The following is a 19,466-nucleotide window of genomic DNA, read 5'->3' on the forward strand; positions in this document are numbered from 1 at the left end:
GATCTAGCGCTGAAATGTGTTTTTTTAAAACAAGTGATCAAAGTGCTCGTTGCCGCTGAGATCAGTGCGGATACAGTGTTTTCTCTTGTGGCTCGCGCACACCGCACTGTCTTCACTCGGACGCGACCTTCAATACGTTGCGGAGATCGATCTATTTATGAGGCGCCGTCTATATGATTATGTGCGCGGAGAGTTTGTGTGTGCGTGCTCGTGTCTCAGATGAGTATGTGCGCGGAGAGTTCCGCGCGTCTCGTGTGTGTAGAGTTTGCGTGTGCATGAGCATTGTGCATTTCATATGTATTAGTTTGAGTATTCAGCAGTATACATGTAGTAGGCCTATGTGTGACTACTTAGTATATGTGTATGCAAGGGTTTCACTTGTACGTGAATGAAGTTTGATTTAATCCCTAGACGGCGCCTCATATCTATTCGTTCTGGTGAAATCACAAAATATAATGGACACAAAGTGTCCCTGCTTGATATATACAACCACTGATGAGCATAATCGGTAAAAAAAAAAAAAAAAAAAAAAAAAAAACTACGAATGCGGATTAGAACCCAAAACCTCAAGTTCAGCTGCCAGTGTTCCTCTTCGGGTAAGTCTAGTATTTTAATGCCAACTGCAAATCTTGCATATCAAGTATGAAGTAGCCTATATCAATATCAAGTATATTTATATGAGGCTATAGGCTACTGTGTGTGTTAAATATTTCGGATCAGTGTCAGATATTTCTCTGTTTTGTAAAAGTCATAATATGAAAAGAAAATGTTTTGATCTTAACTCAAGTGTTTTCGGCTACATCAGTAGCCTTTTAATCGGCACAATTTTTCATTTAATCAGAAATCAGAAAATCTTTTTCACACACACACACACACACACACACACACACACACACACACACACACACACACACACACACACACACACACACACACACACACACACACACACACACACACACACACACACACACACACACACACACTCCAGTTATGAATGCAGGCGCCCCCTTGAGGAGGGGATCCTTTATTTTTATATGCAATACCGCCTCAACAACAGCAGATGGCAGTGCAACTCCGTGGATCAGGAGTCACCACCAGTCCTATGACCTTGCGTTGGCTTAGTTCCCTCACTGCGTCTCAGGGCGATGGAGAGCTACAGGTTCGCTCAGGCTCAGGTGAGTTCGGGTGTCGGTTCCCCGTCCTCTGGACTCCCTCACCGGGCGGCTCTGATTCTGGCCCGGGGTGGCAGTAAAGGAATCCCTCTGAAGAACATCAAGAATCTGGCCGGTGTTCCTCTCATCGGATGGGTGCTGAGAGCTGCCTTGGACTCAGGAGTCGTTGACAGGCAACTACATTTGAGCTCTTCTTAAATATTTGAATATTATGGCTTTAATATGATTTTTGGTGTTCATTATACTTTTTATTATTTTGTATGAAACAAACTAAAATTAATCTGGGACATAAATGACATAGGCTATTGGCCACGTTTATTTAGCTTGTTCTAAATTTAGTTTTTTAACTAAGATAAAAATAGCCTTTTAGTCTTAATTTGTCTTTTGTAAGTAAAATTGAGTAATTCATTATTTTAATGACTGATGTTGTGTGGCAGTGTGTGGGTTTCCACAGATCATGATGAAATTGAGCGTGTCGCAGAAGTCTGGGGTGCGAAAGTTCATCGTCGCAGTCCTGAAGTTTCCAAAGATCATTCCAGCTCTCTGGAGACCATCCAGGAGTTTATCCGAGACAGACCCGGTGAGACAGACCTTCAGCATCATCTTTCATTTTATGCCTAAAAAATTATCTAACTTGCTGACATATGAGGTTTTGAAATGCCATCTAACATGGAGGAAGATGCACCTTAAGAACAATGTGGATTTACTTTTAAACTGTGACATATTTAGGTATTATAAGTTTAGTATTTGCTGGAAAATGATGCCTCAGCCAACGTGTTATTATAGGTAATAAATAGAAACGTTTGCTAATTTAGTTGTTATAGCACAAAATGTAAAATAGTAAAAGAGGGGTAAGATGGCCTAAGAAGCACCCCCTAAATACACTTTGACAGAATGTATAAATTACTTTTGATATAATTCTTATTATATAAAATAAACCTATGTTTTTCTAAAAGTCTCATTAATGTAAAATACTTAATCAACTATTTTATATAAAATTTTATTTTGACAATTTAGCTGATAATTATTGAATAACCAGTGGCAGACAAAGCAGAATCTCAGTAAAAGAGATTTGTCTGAAAGGTAAAATGACTCTTTACATATATTTAATTGCCCAATTTTAATTGAAGATATGTCATAATAGAAACACTGAAATCAAATTGAATGATTTCACTCATTTAACTTAGCAAAGATGTCTGAAATGTACATCTAATTCATGGAAATATTACAAAATAATAACCCATATATAATAATAATATATATATAATGCATAATAGGCTAATAAATATTTTCAAATCATTTAAAAATAAAATGTATGCATGAAAAAAAGAAAAAAGTGTTATTTGTGACAAACGGTGCGAGACGATTTAGGTGCTGAAACTTGTACAGAAAACAGAAGCATGTGAGATAGTAATAGTAATGCTTAAGCACCACGAATAATAAAGATTTTTAAAATAATAAAAAAAAACATGAAATAATGCATGTGTGAAGAATGTATAATACAACAAATTGTATCATTTTGAAATAAAAATGTCAACTGTAAAATAATTATGGAGGGTCAAATTGCTCAAAATGAGCATTAAATAAATGTTGAAATATTATTATTAAATTATTAAATTAATAATGAATTTAATTATTAAATATATAATTTAATTATTAATAAAACAAAAATCATTCAATACATTTTTCTTTTTTTTATAATTTGAAACAACAACAAAAATGTCCCTAAGCTATAAACCTTTCAAAATTTATTTATTTGGTCTTTCTAGTTTAGGCACATTTTGCACATCACAATTATGGATGAACAAGTTAAAGAGTAAAAGATCTGTTGTTGACCTTTATGGTTGAAGTTATTAAAATGTTGTGTGCGCGTTTGTGTGTGTGTGTGTGTGTGTGTGTGTGTGTGTGTGTGTGTGTGTGTGTGTGTGTGTGTGTTGGGGCCAGTGAAAATGTTAGTGAGGCAAGTAGAAATTCATAGTTTTTGTAATTTTAACAGAAAAAGAATATTCAAATGCTTTATTAAAAAATGTTTTTTTTTTTGTTTTTTTTACGTTTTTTTTTTCATAAATATATTTAATTTTAAATATTTTTAGGAAGCAAAAAGTATGAATTATAATTTGCTTAGAAAATTATATTTAATAAAGAAACATTTTTGAAATACTGAGATATTTCATAAGGAGCATGAATTTGTGCAACTTAAAGAGGAAGAACTGAAATATAGAGCAATTACAAACAGTTAAAATATGCAAAATATTTAAGGGTTTGCCCTTATTAAAACCAGTGACAAGAAAAATGTCCCTAAGCTATAAACCTTTCAAAATTGATTGATTTGGTCTTTCTAGTTTAGGCACATTTTGCACATCGCAATTATGGATGAACAAGTTGCAGTAAAAGATCTGTTGTTGACCTGTGTGTGTGTGTGTGTGTGTGTGTGTGTGTTGTATGCTTTTGTATGTGCGTTTGTGTGTGTGTTTACAAATGGTTAAAATATGTAAAATACTTGAGGGTTTGCCCTTATTAAAACCTGTTTTGTCGCTGTGTTTTAGAGGTGGACATCGTCTGTCATATTCAGGCTACGTCTCCATGTCTGCATCCTCATCATATCAGAGAAGCCCTACAGATGATCACGGGACAGGGGTGTGATTATGTGTTTTCAGTGGTGCGCAGACACCAGTTTCGGTGGGTGGAGGTGGATGAGAAAGGTACAGGATCACGAAAACATCTCACAAACTCCAATAAGGAGACAATTATAGATTTTTGCTTTGTATGAATATAAGGCAAATAAGGACTTTCCATTTGATGTTTATGCACAATCCTTTATGATCACTGTTTTACTGCATGTTGTAAAACCAGAAGTGTCACATTAAATATACTTTGATATAATATTATAAATCTCTATGTCCCCTAACCCTGTTTCTATGAAAAGGTTTTTTGTTTAGTGACAGTCATAATAAAAGCTTGAACTACATCTGAAGGTTTATTAGAGGGTAAGAATCCGACTTCTCCGAACATTGATGTGGCGCACAGACCTCGACGCCAAGACTGGCCTGGGGAACTCTATGAAAATGGCTCTTTCTACTTTTATAAGAGAAAGGACCTGGAAAACGGCCTTAAACAGGTGGGTAGTTATCAAAATATGGTGAAAAACCTGTTCCTTGACTAAAAGTCATGGATTCCTTGTGTTTTAGCTGGGCAAGATCGCTTACTATGAAATGCTGCCTGAGCACAGCGTTGATATCGACGTGGACATCGACTGGCCTGTCGCTGAGCAGAGAGTTCTGAGGTGAGTATTTCATCAAACTCTGTTTGTGACAAAACACAATAATGCAGATATAAATGCTGCCCTGTTCTGCAGGTTTGGCTACTTCGGCCGAGAGGAGAAAGCGGCGGTCAGGCTGTTTCTGTGTAAAGTGTCTGGCTGTTTGACGAGCAGTAAGATATACATGTCGGTTTCTGGAGAGGATCTTGTGGCCATTAACGCTCGAGACGTGGCAGGCGTACAGATGCTAAAGAGAGAAGATATAGAGGTACAGTTGTGTAGCCTGGGACAAATAATGGGGCATAGTACCTTTACACTGTAAAAAAAGAAATCATTTTAGCAGTATAATACTGTAAAAATACTATGGTAAACACCTGATCATTTATTAATGGGAAGTTCCCTTACTATAGTAAAAAAACTGTAAATATAACAGGACATTTTAAGTAAAATACTGTCCAATGTACAGACTTTGATTTTCCATCCACCTATATTTATGAGTGATGTTATGCAAATTGTGGGATATGCATAAATGGGATACCATACACACACAAAAAAAAAAAAGTTCTGGCAACCACAGCTGCTGTCACACCTATGGCCATTCACAAATCATTTAATTTGTTCATATATCTATTATTGTCAGTAGCATGCAACATTAAGAGCAGAAGAATATGTATTAAGAAAGTAAACAGGGATCATTTTGATTTCATGTTTCCTAACTTTCATCAGGTGATCCTCATATCCAGCGTGAACGAGCCGCTGTCCAGGGGTCTCCTGGAGAAAGTGTCCCAGCAGGCCGGATGTGGCCTCAGGATTGGAGAACAGCAGAACGGGTTTGATGTGGAGCGGCTGATGAAAGAGAAGAAACTGCGCTGGGATGAAGTGGCCTTCATGGGTGAGTGTCATGTTCAAAATCCAGCGAAACCAGTTTTAAACAGGTCAAGTAACAGGTCAAGTTATTTATATAGCACTTTATATGCAATACAGATTGTTTCAAAGCAGCTTCACAGTAATAAACAGGGAAAAAACTGAATTAATGAGGAAGACTTCATCAAATATGAGACAAATTCAAATTGTGCTAGAAAGGCAATAGTGTCATTATTCAACTCAGTTTAATGTTGATTCAGTTCAGTTCAATGTCGATGTTGCAAAATTCATCAAAGTTATCATGAAATCAAATATACAATTCTTATTTTTATTGAATATTGCAGCATTTATTATAGTTGATTTTTAAGGCAATATTTTAACTCTCACTATATTAGATGCAACACATAATATAAAAAAAATTAAATGCATTTTACTCTGCCTTGTATTGTATGGTATAACTATGGTAATATTTACTTGTGAAATCACTAAAATAAATGGTAGCTCTTTATTAATTAATAATCTAGATTTTAATAATCTATGTATCAGGCTGTCAGTTAAAGCTTCGATCTAGAGCATTTTGCAGTGTTTTACACTGGAAGACACGGGAACGTTCAAACGAAGAGTGTAAATAAACCTGGAACCAGATACAGAATAATATTTTCTTATTGAGCGGTCTGTGATGTTTTCCCTCACAGGTTCAGAAGCTGAAGACGTAGAGATCCTGTCTCAGGTGGGGCTGAATGGCGTCCCATGTGACGCACCTGTGGCAGATCTCATCGCAGCGAAATACACCTGTCAGAGACCCGCCGGCCACGGAGCCGTTCGAGAGTTTGCCGAGTACATTCTGCACTTAAGAAAAAGCTTGTCACACGTGGACCAGGATCGCATTGACAGGGCTCATTTTTAAAGAGTATTCCAGTTTCAGTTTTAAACAGTCAGTTTGTTTAACATGACACCGGATCTAATTTGAATTAATAAAACACCTGTGCGTGACTGTGAGCAATTAAACAGTTGTTCTAATTTATCTTTTTACTTGATCTCTCTCTCTACATATTTACTTATTTCTTTAAATTCAGCATTCACTTATTGCATATCATTTTATGGTTTAATGTTTAATCTTCTGCTATGTGATAAGGAAAAATGTCCTGTCAATCTCATCAGGGAGAGTCTTGTGCAGACGTATAAGTCACTTATAAGTTATTAGTTATTATTACATGGCTTGGTTGAATTCCAATGTAGAATGCGGTGTGTTATTTCTTGATAACAGACCACTGCTAAGTATAACACACCGTTGCCATGAAAACAGAGCGTTGCTATTGACGCAGGATTCTAACCGTAGAGACGGAACGGACTATTTTCTTTAGCAGAAGCAATACAATCGTTTTTAAATCAATAAACTCCTTTTTAAATCAATATTTTGTGTCAAAATATTGATTTATTTGGTGGGTAGCCTGTAATAAGCGGGATATTGTAGAGCGAGGCAGTTGTTATAGCGAATACAACCCCTTCAGGCTGATTCAAGATTCGTTATAACAACCGCCTCGCTCTACATTACCCCTTACTTAGCTGTGTGGAATCCACGTGTACCAGATCCTGGCCGACACTATGTTCCCTGTCCCCAGCGGCTACACGACATGCAAATGTTCTACTTCTAATAAAACACACCTGATTTATCGTCTCAAACTTAGGGAAACATTCGATATTTGTACTATTGCAGTGTCACCATAGGGTGGGCAAACACTGCAGCAAAAAATGGCCCACTGTTCCGGATGTGTGTGTGTTCACTACTCACTGCGCCTTATGTGTGTTCGCTCATTTGGATGGATTAAATGCAAAGAACAATTTCTGAATATGGGTTACCACACTTGGCCTTCACATGACGTTATGAGGACTGTGAAGTAAAAGTACAAAAGAAACTGAAACTTAATTAAAACCATTAAATTTAGAATATGTAACTCAATTCTCTTACCGGTACATTTGAAACAGAAACCCTTTTAAATTCTAAAAGTAACAGATCTCCCCCTAATGATCTTGTGCAAAAACTATAATATAAAAAAATAACAAGTAATTTCTAAATTTTTACTCTCCTTACAGAGTTTTAAGCAGTGCATGCTGGGAAATAGAAATCTGTTGTAACTGTTGGAGAATTTTCCTTGATTCATGTCTAAGTATGGTGTAATGAAAATGACAAGCATGAAAAAATAGGTCTGAAAAAGATGAGAGAATGGAAAAATACCCAGACATGCAACGTGTCAAAATACTTTATGAAACAAAGCACCATTATGTGGGGTTTGACCAATAGAGAAGACATGTCTAACTGTGTCAAGGTCACCAGGGGTGACAGAGGGGAAGAGATAGATTTGAGGGCGCCCATTGGGCACCTAGCGATAAGAAAAAGTATAAGACATGAACACTGGCCATTGTAACTTTAGATGTCCGGATGGCCAGCCGGCTTCTCACTTTGTTGCTTGTCAATAAAGTGAATTCATCTGACCTGGAACCTTGACTCTGAGAAACTTCTTTGAGACCTGAACCAAAAAGAACTATGAATTTGCCACAACATAACACATTCTGTTTGAGTTATACTTAACATAATAAGTCATTGAATTTGGGTGCATAGCTCAAGTAATAATCTCATCATACTTCCCCAATTGATTGATTGCATTAAGAATTGCAAAACATTTTTGTAATACAAGCTTTCTGAAATATTACGTTTAAATGTGCAGATGTGCATTCATTTGCACTAATTTGCATACTTTCCAGAACAGAAATGTGAATGTTGGATAAAGACAGGTTCAAAATTTTGTTGATACTAAGGTCAGTAGCTATTTTTATATATCTTTTGATATCACTTCGTAAATCAGAAAATTCTGTCAACAGCCCGTAGAGAAAAAAAAATAATTTTTAATTGATAGAATGTTTAAAATTGAACAAATGATATATGAACAAACCCCTCTGGGAAAAAAAAATGAAATGGAGAAATAGGAATAAAAATGTAAGTGCTGCTGAAGTGTATTTATGGTTCAGTGCAAAAGAAAAACTCATTTAGAGAAAACGGCTTTTAAAGAAACTCTGTAAAGAAAAGTAAATAAATAAAGCAACTTTAAAATCTTTTGAGTTTCAAATACTAAGAAATGCATTTTTTAAACTACATAAAAACCTTTTTGCCTGTAGTGTTTTGTCTTAAAGTGTAAATGAACTTGTTTCATTGAATAAAAAGGAAAGACAGGTGAAGGAAAGAACACCAAATGCGGGAAAACAATTGGTAACTGACTTCTTTTCAAAGAATGTTGAGCACAAACTAGAATACGAAATATATAGTGCTAAACTGCTTGAATATCTCCGCGATTGTTAGTGCTAAAAATGAACAGAGACAACCCATTGAAAGAGCAGAACATACACTTTCAGATGATAATTTGGTTATACATGTAATCTGAGGTAAAGGCTAAATAAATAAACTGTACACTAACGATGTTGTTTGCACAACAGACCATTATTATAGCCTAATTTGAAACATGTTTAATTTTAAATCAATAGGCTATAATATCTAAAATGAACAATAATAGGCTAATCAGTCTCATAGCTTGGTAGCTCATTGGTAGCTACATATCATGTCAACATTATATTTATGTCAGATTTAGTAGAAGCAGATCTTAACATTGTGAAACACATGGCCCTCAGTTTCAGAAACTGTCACATCAGGGAGTGGAGCAACAGACCCTTCATCCTCCTCTTTGGATTTGAGGGACATGGGGGGCCCATCAGGACTGCCTGCATATAGCCCGGGATCTTGTGCTACGCCCCTGCTGAGGTGGGTATTTCATCAAACTCTGTTTGTGACAAAACACAATAATGCAGATATAAATGCTGCCCTGTTCTGCAGGTTTGGCTACTTCGGCCGAGAGGAGAAAGCGGCGGTCAGGCTGTTTCTGTGTAAAGTGTCTGGCTGTTTGACGAGCAGTAAGATATACATGTCGGTTTCTGGAGAGGATCTTGTGGCCATTAACGCTCGAGACGTGGCAGGCGTACAGATGCTAAAGAGAGAAGATATAGAGGTACAGTTGTGTAGGCTGGGACAAATAATGGGGCATAGTACCTTTACACTGTAAAAAAAGAAATCATTTTAGCAGTATAATACTGTAAAAATACTATGGTAAACACCTGATCATTTATTAATGGGAAGTTCCCTTACTATAGTAAAAAACTGTAAATATAACAGGACATTTTAAGTATAATTTTACATTAAAATACTGTCCAATGTACAGACTTTGATTTTCCATCCACCTATATTTATGAGTGATGTTATGCAAATTTTGGGATATGCATAAATGGGATACCATACAAAAAAAAAAAAAAAAAGTTCTGGCAACCACAGCTGCTGTCACACCTATGGCCATTCACAAATCATTTAATTTGTTCATCTATTATTGTCAGTAGCATGCAACATTAAGAGCAGAAGAATATGTATTAAGAAAGTAAACAGGGATCATTTTGATTTCATGTTTCCTAACTTTCATCAGGTGATCCTCATATCCAGCGTGAACGAGCCGCTGTCCAGGGGTCTCCTGGAGAAAGTGTCCCAGCAGGCCGGATGTGGCCTCAGGATTGGAGAACAGCAGAACGGGTTTGATGTGGAGCGGCTGATGAAAGAGAAGAAACTGCGCTGTAATGAAGTGGCCTTCATGGGTGAGTGTCATGTTCAAAATCCAGTGAAACCAGTTTTAAACAGGTCAAGTAACATTTATTTATATAGCACTTTATGCAATACAGATTGTTTCAAAGCAGCTTCACAGTAATAAACAGGAAAAAAACTGAATTAATGAGGAAGACTTCATCAAATATGAGACAAATTCAAATTGTGCTAGAAAGGCAATAGTGTCATTATTCAACTCAGTTTAATGTTGATTCAGTTCAGTTCAATGTCGATGTTGCAAAATTCATCAAAGTTATCATAAAATCAAATATACAATTCTTATTTTTATTGAATATTGCAGCATTTATTATAGTTGATTTTTAAGGCAATATTTTAACTCTCACTATATTAGATGCAACACCTAATATAAAAAAAATTAAATGCATTTTACTCTGCCTTGTATTGTATGGTATAACTATGGTAATATTTACTTGTGAAATCACTAAAATAAATGGTAGCTCTTTATTAATTAATAATCTGGATTTTAATAATCTATGTATCATAGGCTGTCAGTTAAAGCTTTGATCTAGAGCATTTTGCAGTGTTTTACACTGGAAGACACGGGAACGTTCAAACGAAGAGTGTAAATAAACCTGGAACCAGATACAGAATAATATTTTCTTATTGAGCGGTCTGTGATGTTTTCCCTCAGGTTCAGAAGCTGAAGACGTAGAGATCCTGTCTCAGGTGGGGCTGAATGGCGTCCCATGTGACGCACCTGTGGCAGATCTCATCGCAGCGAAATACACCTGTCAGAGACCCGCCGGCCACGGAGCCGTTCGAGAGTTTGCAGAGTACATTCTGCACTTAAGAAAAGCTTGTCACACGTGGACCAGGATCGCATTGACAGGGCTCATTTTTAAAGAGTATTCCAGTTTTAGTTTTAAACAGTCAGTTTGTTTAACATGACACCAGATCTAATTTGAATTAATAAAACACCTGTGCGTGACTGTGAGCAATTAAACAGTTGTTCTAATTTATCTTTTTACTTGATCTCTCTCTCTACATATTTACTAATTTCTTCAAATTCAGCATTCATTTACTTATTGCATATCATTTTATGGTTTAATGTTTAATCTTCTGCTATGTGATAAGGAAAAATGTCCTGTCAATCTCATCAGGGAGAGTCTTGTGCAGACGTATAAGTCACTTATAAGTTATTAGTTATTATTACATGGCTTGGTTGAATTCCAATGTAGAATGCGGTGTGTTATTTCTTGATAACAGACCACTGCTAAGTATAACACACCGTTGCCATGAAAAACAGAGCGTTGCTATTGACGCAGGATTCTAACCGTAGAGACGGAACGGACTATTTTCTTTAGCAGAAGCAATACAATCATTTTTAAATCAATAAACTCCTTTTTAAATCAATATTTTGTGTCAAAATATTGATTTATTTGGTGGGTAGCCTGTAATAAGCGGGATATTGTAGAGCGAGGCAGTTGTTATAGCGAATACAACCCCGTCAGGCTGATTCAAGATTCGTTATAACAACCGCCTCGCTCTACATTATCCCTTACTTAGCTGTGTGGAATCCACGTGTACCAGATCCTGGCCGACACTATGTTCCCTGTCCCCAGAGGCTACACGACATGCAAATGTTCTACTTCTAATCAAACACACCTGATTTATCGTCTCAAACTTAGGGAAACATTCGATATTTGTACTATTGCAGTGTCACCATAGGGTGGACAAACACTGCAGCAAAAAATGGCCCACTGTTCCGGATGTGTGTGTGTTCACTACTCACTGCGCCTTATGTGTGTTCGCTCATTTGGATGGATTAAATGCAAAGAACAATTTCTGAATATGGGTTACCACACTTGGCCTTCACATGACGTTATGAGGACTGTGAAGTAAAAGTACAAAAGAAACTGAAACTTAATTAAAACCATTAAATTTAGAATATGTAACTCAATTCTCTTACCGGTACATTTGAAACAGAAACCCTTTTAAATTCTAAAAGTAACAGATCTCCCCCTAATGATCTTGTGCAAAAACTATAATATAAAAAAATAACAAGTAATTTCTAAATTTTTACTCTCCTTACAGAGTTTTAAGCAGTGCATGCTGGGAAATAGAAATCTGTTGTAACTGTTGGAGAATTTTCCTTGATTCATGTCTAAGTATGGTGTAATGAAAATGACAAGCATGAAAAAATAGGTCTGAAAAAGATGAGAGAATGGAAAAATACCCAGACATGCAACGTGTCAAAATACTTTATGAAACAAAGCACCATTATGTGGGGTTTGACCAATAGAGAAGACATGTCTAACTGTGTCAAGGTCACCAGGGGTGACAGAGGGGAAGAGATAGATTTGAGGGTGCCCATTGGGCACCTAGCGATAAGAAAAAGTATAAGACATGAACACTGGCCATTGTAACTTTAGATGTCCGGATGGCCAGCCGGCGTCTCACTTTGTTGCTTGTCAATAAAGTGAATTCATCTGACCTGGAACCTCGACTCTGAGAAACTTCTTTGAGACCTGAACCAAAAAGAACTATGAATTTGCCACAACATAACACATTCTGTTTGAGTTATACTTAACATAATAAGTCATTGAATTTGGGTGCATAGCTCAAGTAATAATCTCATCATACTTCCCCAGTTGATTGATTGCATTAAGAATTGCAAAACATTTTTGTAATACAAGCTTTCTGAAATATTACGTTTAAATGTGCAGATGTGCATTCATTTGCACTAATTTGCATACTTTCCAGAACAGAAATGTGAATGTTGGATAAAGACAGGTTCAAAATTTTGTTGATACTAAGGTCAGTAGGTATTTTTATATATCTTTTGATATCACTTCGTAAATCAGAAAATTCTGTCAACAGCCCGTAGAGAAAAAAATTTTTTTTTTAATTGATAGAATGTTTAAAATTGAACAAATGATATATGAACAAACCCCTCTGGAAAAAAAAATGAAATGGAGAAATAGGAATAAAAATGTAAGTGCTGCTGAAGTGTATTTATGGTTCAGTGCAAAAGAAAAACTCATTTAGAGAAAACGGCTTTTAAAGAAACTCTGTAAAGAAAAGTAAATAAATAAAGCAACTTTAAAATCTTTTGAGTTTCAAATACTAAGAAATGCATTTTTTAAACTACATAAAAACCTTTTTGCCTGTAGTGTTTTGTCTTAAAGTGTAAATGAACTTGTTTCATTAAATAAAAAGGAAAGACAGGTGAAGGAAAGAACACCAAATGCAGGAAAACAATTGGTAACTGACTTCTTTTCAAAGAATGTTGAGCACAAACTAGAATACGAAATATATAGTGCTAAACTGCTTGAATATCTCCGCGATTGTTAGTGCTAAAAATGAACAGAGACAACCCATTGAAAGAGCAGAACATACACTTTCAGATGATAATTTGGTTATACATGTAATCTGAGGTAAAGGCTAAATAAATAAACTGTACACTAACGATGTTGTTTGCACAACAGACCATTATTATAGCCTAATTTGAAACATGTTTAATTTTAAATCAATAGGCTATAATATCTAAAATGAACAATAATAGGCTAATCAGTCTCATAGCTTGGTAGCTCATTGGTAGCTACATATCATGTCAACATTATATTTATGTCAGATTTAGTAGAAGCAGATCTTAACATTGTGAAACACATGGCCCTCAGTTTCAGAAACTGTCACATCAGGGAGTGGAGTAGCAACAGACCCTTCATCCTCCTCTTTGGATTTGAGGGACATGGGGGGCCCATCAGGACTGCCTGCATATAGCCCGGGATCTTGTGCTACGCCCCTGCTGAGGTGGGTATTTCATCAAACTCTGTTTGTGACAAAACACAATAATGCAGATATAAATGCTGCCCTGTTCTGCAGGTTTAGCTACTTCGGCCGAGAGGAGAAAGCGGCGGTCAGGCTGTTTCTGTGTAAAGTGTCTGGCTGTTTGACGAGCAGTAAGATATACATGTCGGTTTCTGAAGAGGATCTTGTGGCCATTAACGCTCAAGATGTGGCAGGCGTACAGATGCTAAAGAGAGAAGATATAGAGGTACAGTTGTGTAGGCTGGGACAAATAATGGGGCATAGTACCTTTACACGGTAAAAAAATAAATAATTTTAGCAGTATAATACTGTAAAAATACTATGGTAAACACCTGGGCCCGTATTCATAAAGATTCTAAGAATCCTCTCAGAAAACTCTTAATTTAGCTTAAAAACTTTTACGTAGGAGTCTTAGCTTAAGAGCAATTCGGGACTGATCTGAGAGCAACTCTGAGTAAGGAAAAGACAAAAACTTTTATCTTAGTAAGAAGGTGGGGTTGACCCCGTTGCTATGTATGACACAATCTTTTGAAGACTGTGATTGGTTGGTTGTCCAAGAAGGGGAAAAAAGTGATTTTAAGTATAGGGTCTATTCTAAGCCTTCACTTTGAAATTACATGCGTAATCGTTCTCACACACACACATTATATATATAAATCCTAATTTTATTAACCATGCTGTTGATTTCCTATAAGGTATTTGCTTGGCTTAGAATGATAAAAATTGTTCCACTCTTTCTAATTACACTGATTGCTGGCATGTCTATTTAAATGGTGGTTTGAATGTTGGTTTTAATGTATCAAACATGGAATTTTCCCAGTTGCCAAATATCGTAATGTAGTGATTACTTTCATTTCGGGCGCTATGGCATTTCTGTGCTGTGTTGGAGATATTAGCGTGTCTCTAAAAAGATCTGTCACAAACATGATCCCTGCATGATCTAATTTAAAGCGTCTTATTAACTCACTGTCATCCATTGTCTGCAACACATTTCTTCTCCTTCTTCGTCTTTCTGCCATTTTCTCCTCTGCTAAAGAAACTCTTAAGCCTCTTAAAAGTCCTCGTCCGTGCTCCTAAAAATTTTGACCTTAAGACCTCTTTTAAGGGTTAAGATGCTTTCTGAATTACTTTTTTCTTTACTAGGATTTTTTCTTTAAATTTAAGAGTAAACGCCCACATTTCTAAGAATTTTCTTAGAATTTTGTCACCAGGAGCTACTCTTTGCATTAAGATTCTTTATGAATACGGGCCCTGATCATTTATTAGTGGGAAGTTCCCTTACTATAGTAAAAAACTGTAAATATAACAGGACATTTTAAGTATAGTTTTACATTAAAATACTGTCCAATGTACAGACTTTGGATGTAAAAAAAATCATCTTATAATTTCCATCCACCTATTTTTATGAGTGATTTTATGCAAATTGTGGGATATGCATAAATGGGATACCATACACACACACAAACACACACACACAAAAAAAGTTCTGGGCCTGTATTCATAAAGAATCTTAATGCAAAGAGTAGCTCCTAGTGACAAAATTCTAAGAAAATTCTTAGAAATGTGGGCGTTTACTCTTAAATTTAAAGACAAAATCCTAGTAAAGAAAAAAGTAATTCAGAAAGCATCTTAACCCTTAAAAGAGGTCTTAAGGTCAAAATTGTTAGGAGCACGGACGAGGACTTTTAAGAGGCTTAAGAGTTTCTTTAGCAGAGGAGAAAATGGCAGAAAGATGAAGAAGGAGAAGAAATGTGTTGCAGACAATGGATGACAGTGAGTTAATAAGACGCTTTAAATTAGATCATGCAGGGATCATGTTTGTGACTGATCTTTTTAGAGACACGCTAATATCTCCAACACAGCGCAGAAATGCCATAGCGCCCGAAATGAAAGTAATCACTACATTACGATATTTGGCAACTGGGAAAATTCCATGTTTGATACGTTAAAACAAACATTCAAACCACCATTTAAATAGACATGCCAACAATCAGTGTAATTAGAAAGAGTGGAACAATTTTTATCATTCTAAGCCAAGCAAATACCTTAGGAAATCAACAGCATGGTTAATAAAATAAGGATTTATATATATAATGTGTGTGTGTGAGAACGGTCAAATAGGAAAAATTACGCATGTAATTTCAAAGTGAAGGCTTAGAATAGACCCTATACTTAAAATCACTTTTTTCCCCTTCTTGGACAACCAACCAATCACAGTCTTCAAAAGATTGTGTCATACATAGCAACGGGGTCAACCCCGCCTTCTTACTAAGATAAAAGTTTTTGTCTTTTCCTTACTCAGAGTTGCTCTCAGATCAGTCCCGAATTGCTCTTAAGCTAAGACTCCTACGTAAAAGTTTTTAAGCTAAATTAAGAGTTTTGTGAGAGGATTCTTAGAATCTTTATGAATACGGGCCCTGGCAACCACAGCTGCCGTTACTTTCCCCTTTTTATAGTGTAGCAACACCTATGGCCATTCACAAACCATTTAATTTGTTCATACATCTATTATTGTCAGTAGCATGCAACGTTAAAAGCAGAAGAATATATATTAAGAAAGTAAACAGGGATCATTTTGATTTCATGTTTCCTAACTTTCATCAGGTGATCCTCATATCCAGCGTGAACGAGCCGCTGTCCAGGGGTCTCCTGGAGAAAGTGTCCCAGCAGTCCGGATGTGGCCTCAGGATTGGAGAACAGCAGAACGGGTTTGATGTGGAGCGGCTGATGAAAGAGAAGAAACTGCGCTGTAATGAAGTGGCCTTCATGGGTGAGTGTCATGTTCAAAAATCCAGTGAAACCAGTTTTAAACAGGTCAAGTAACATTTATTTATATAGCACTTTATGCAATACAGATTGTTTCAAAGCAGCTTCACAGTAATAAACAGGGAAAAAACTGAATTAATGAGGAAGACTTCATCAAATATGAGACAAATTCAAATTGTGCTAGAAAGGCAATAGTGTCATTATTCAACTCAGTTTAATGTTGATTCAGTTCAGTTCAATGTCGATGTTGCAAAATTCATCAAAGTTATCATGAAATCAAATATAGGCTACAATTCTTATTTTTTTTTAATATTGCAGCACTTATAAATTATTTTTAAGGCAAGATTTTAACTCTCACTATATTAGATGTACTGTATAATTTATTTCCATTATGAGTATATTCAAAAGTACGGAAGCACACATAATATAAAAAAAATTAAATGCATTTTACTCTGCCTTGTATTGTATGGTATAACTGCTAATATTTACTTGTGAAATCACTAAAATAAATTGTAGCTCTTTATTAATTAATAATCTAGATTTTAATAATCTATGTATAATAGGCTGTCAGTTAAAGCTTTGATCTAGAGCATTTTGCAGTGTTTTACACTGGAAGACACGGGAACGTTCAAACGAAGAGTGTAAATAAACCTGGAACCAGATACAGAATAATATTTTCTTATTGAGCGGTCTGTGATGTTTTCCCTCACAGGTTCAGAAGCTGAAGACGTAGAGATCCTGTCTCAGGTGGGGCTGAATGGCGTCCCATGTGACGCACCTGTGGCAGATCTCATCGCAGCGAAATACACCTGTCAGAGACCCGCCGGCCACGGAGCCGTTCGAGAGTTTGCAGAGCACATTCTGACGCTGAAAAAGAAGAGCTCGTCACACGTGAACCAGGATCGCATTGACAGGGCTCATTTTTAAAGAGTATTCCAGTTTTTATTTTAAACAGTCAGTTTGTGTTATATGACACCGAATCTAATTTGAATTAATAAAACACCTGTGCGTGACTGTGAGCAATTAAACAGTTGTTTACTTTATCTTTTTACTTGATCTCTCTCTATATATATTTACAAACTTCTTAAAATTCAACATTCATTTACTTATTGCATATCATTTTATGGTTTAATGTTTAATCTTCTGCTATGTGATAAGTAAAAATGTCCTGTCAATGTCATCAGGGAGAGTGTTGTGCAGACGTATAGTTTTAAGTCACTTATAAGTTATTAGTTATTATACCATGGTCTGGCTGCATACTCGATTCTGATTGGCTGCAGGGTGTCCATTAAAAAGCGATAGAGGACACCTATAAAGGAGTTCTGGTGAAACTGACTGTTTACTGTTCAAAATTAATAAATAAATGCGCTGGCTACATCAGCTGTGAGTAACCATAGCAACAGGCAGTCAAAGTATCAATACGGACTATAAATCGAGCGGACTATAATTATCTCCGGTTGCTAAATAAACCGTCAGGTGTAACTAGGGAAACCAAGTTATTGTTTGTAAAAACTTTAGATTGTGATTGTAAAACTAATTAAAATATAAACTAATGTTTTAAAAATGTGTTATTTGGCAAGTGACCATGGTATAAGCGGGTTAATGCCCTTCGATGTAGGATTCTAACCGTAAAGACGGAACAGATTTTCTTTAGCAGAAGTAATACAATCGTTTTTAAAACAATAAACTCCTTTTTAAATCAATATTTTGTGTCAAATTATTGATTTATTTGGTGGGTAGCCTGTAATAAGCGGGATATTGTAGAGCGAGGCAGTTGTTATAGCGAATACAACCCCTTCAGGCTGATTCAAGATTCGTTATAACAACCGCCTCGCCCCTTACTTAGCTGTGTGGAATCCACGTGTACCAGATCCTGGCCGACACTATGTTCCCTGTCCCCAGCGGCTACACGACATGCAAATGTTCTACTTCTAATCAAACACACCTGATTTATCGTCTCAAATTTAGGGAAACATTCGATATTTGTACTATTGCTGTCATAGGGTGGGCAAACACTGTTTTAAGCAATGCATGCTGGGAACTAGAAATCTGTTGAAACACATTCTGTTTGAGTTATACTTTCCTGTTATGCTTTCCTGTAGCTCAAACAGTGGCGTGTTGGTGTGGCATGGGTTTGATTCTCGGGGAAAGCAAGATCTAATAAAAAATGTAAATGTGTGCCTTGGAATACAATGCAAGTCGCTTTGCATAAAAGCGTCTGCCAAATGCATAAATGTAAATGTACTTAACATAATCAGTTATTGAGTGCACAGCTCGAGTAGGTTATACTAATAATATCTTCATACTTCCCCAGTTGATTGGTTGCATTAAGAATTGCAAAACATTTTTGTAATACAAGCTTTCTGAAATGTTACGTTTAAATGTGCAGATGTGCATTCATTTGCACTAATTTGCATACTTTCCAGAACAGAAATCTGAATGTTGGATAAAGCAAGGTTCAAAATTTTAAGGTTTTTACAGTAGGTATTTTTATATCTTTTGATATCACTTCGTAAATCAGAAAATTCTGTCAACAGCCCATAGAGAAAAAAAAAAAAATAATTTAAAATTGAACAAATGATATATGAACAAACCCCTCTGGAAAAATAAAAATAAAAATAAAATGGAATAAAAATGTATGTAAGTGCTGCTGAAGTGTATTTATGGTTCAGTGCAAAAGAAAAACTCATTTTGAGAAAACGGCTTTTAAAGATATGTAGGCCTACTCTGTAAAGAAAAATAAATAAATAAATAAATAAATAAATAAATAAATAACGCAACTACAAAATCTTTTGAGTTTCAAATACTAAGAAAGGTTTTTTTTTTTTTTTTTTACAACATAAAAAACTTTTTGCCTGTAGTATTTTGTCTTAAAGTGTAAATGTACGGAGCCCCTAAAGGGACGTGGTGGTGGGAA

At 35.9% G+C, this 19,466-nt stretch overlaps 2 protein-coding genes across 2 annotated transcripts; both read left to right on the plus strand.

The window, feature by feature from the left end:
* Nucleotides 1–1,148: 1,148 nt before the first annotated feature.
* LOC308684248 (N-acylneuraminate cytidylyltransferase B-like) lies at nt 1,149–17,476 on the plus strand (the record flags this gene model as incomplete). Its single annotated transcript, XM_081355364.1, has 15 exons — nt 1,149–1,348; nt 1,613–1,755; nt 3,722–3,877; nt 4,151–4,293; nt 4,364–4,458; nt 4,531–4,702; nt 5,161–5,326; nt 5,994–6,182; nt 8,980–9,109; nt 9,182–9,258; nt 10,644–10,742; nt 13,633–13,765; nt 13,838–14,009; nt 16,388–16,553; nt 17,262–17,476. The coding sequence occupies 15 exons, from the start codon at nt 1,149–1,151 to the stop codon at nt 17,474–17,476; spliced, it is 2,256 nt and encodes a 751-aa protein (XP_081211490.1).
* On the plus strand, nt 9,265–10,304 carry LOC308684965 (N-acylneuraminate cytidylyltransferase B-like). Its single transcript, XM_081356348.1, has 2 exons — nt 9,265–9,353; nt 9,819–10,304. The coding sequence occupies exons 1-2, from the start codon at nt 9,270–9,272 to the stop codon at nt 10,092–10,094; spliced, it is 360 nt and encodes a 119-aa protein (XP_081212474.1). The 5' UTR covers nt 9,265–9,269; the 3' UTR covers nt 10,095–10,304.
* Nucleotides 17,477–19,466: the final 1,990 nt, after the last annotated feature.

This window comes from Scardinius erythrophthalmus, assembly GCF_964197995.2.
Source record: "Scardinius erythrophthalmus genome assembly, chromosome: 24".
NCBI lineage: Eukaryota > Metazoa > Chordata > Actinopteri > Cypriniformes > Leuciscidae > Scardinius > Scardinius erythrophthalmus.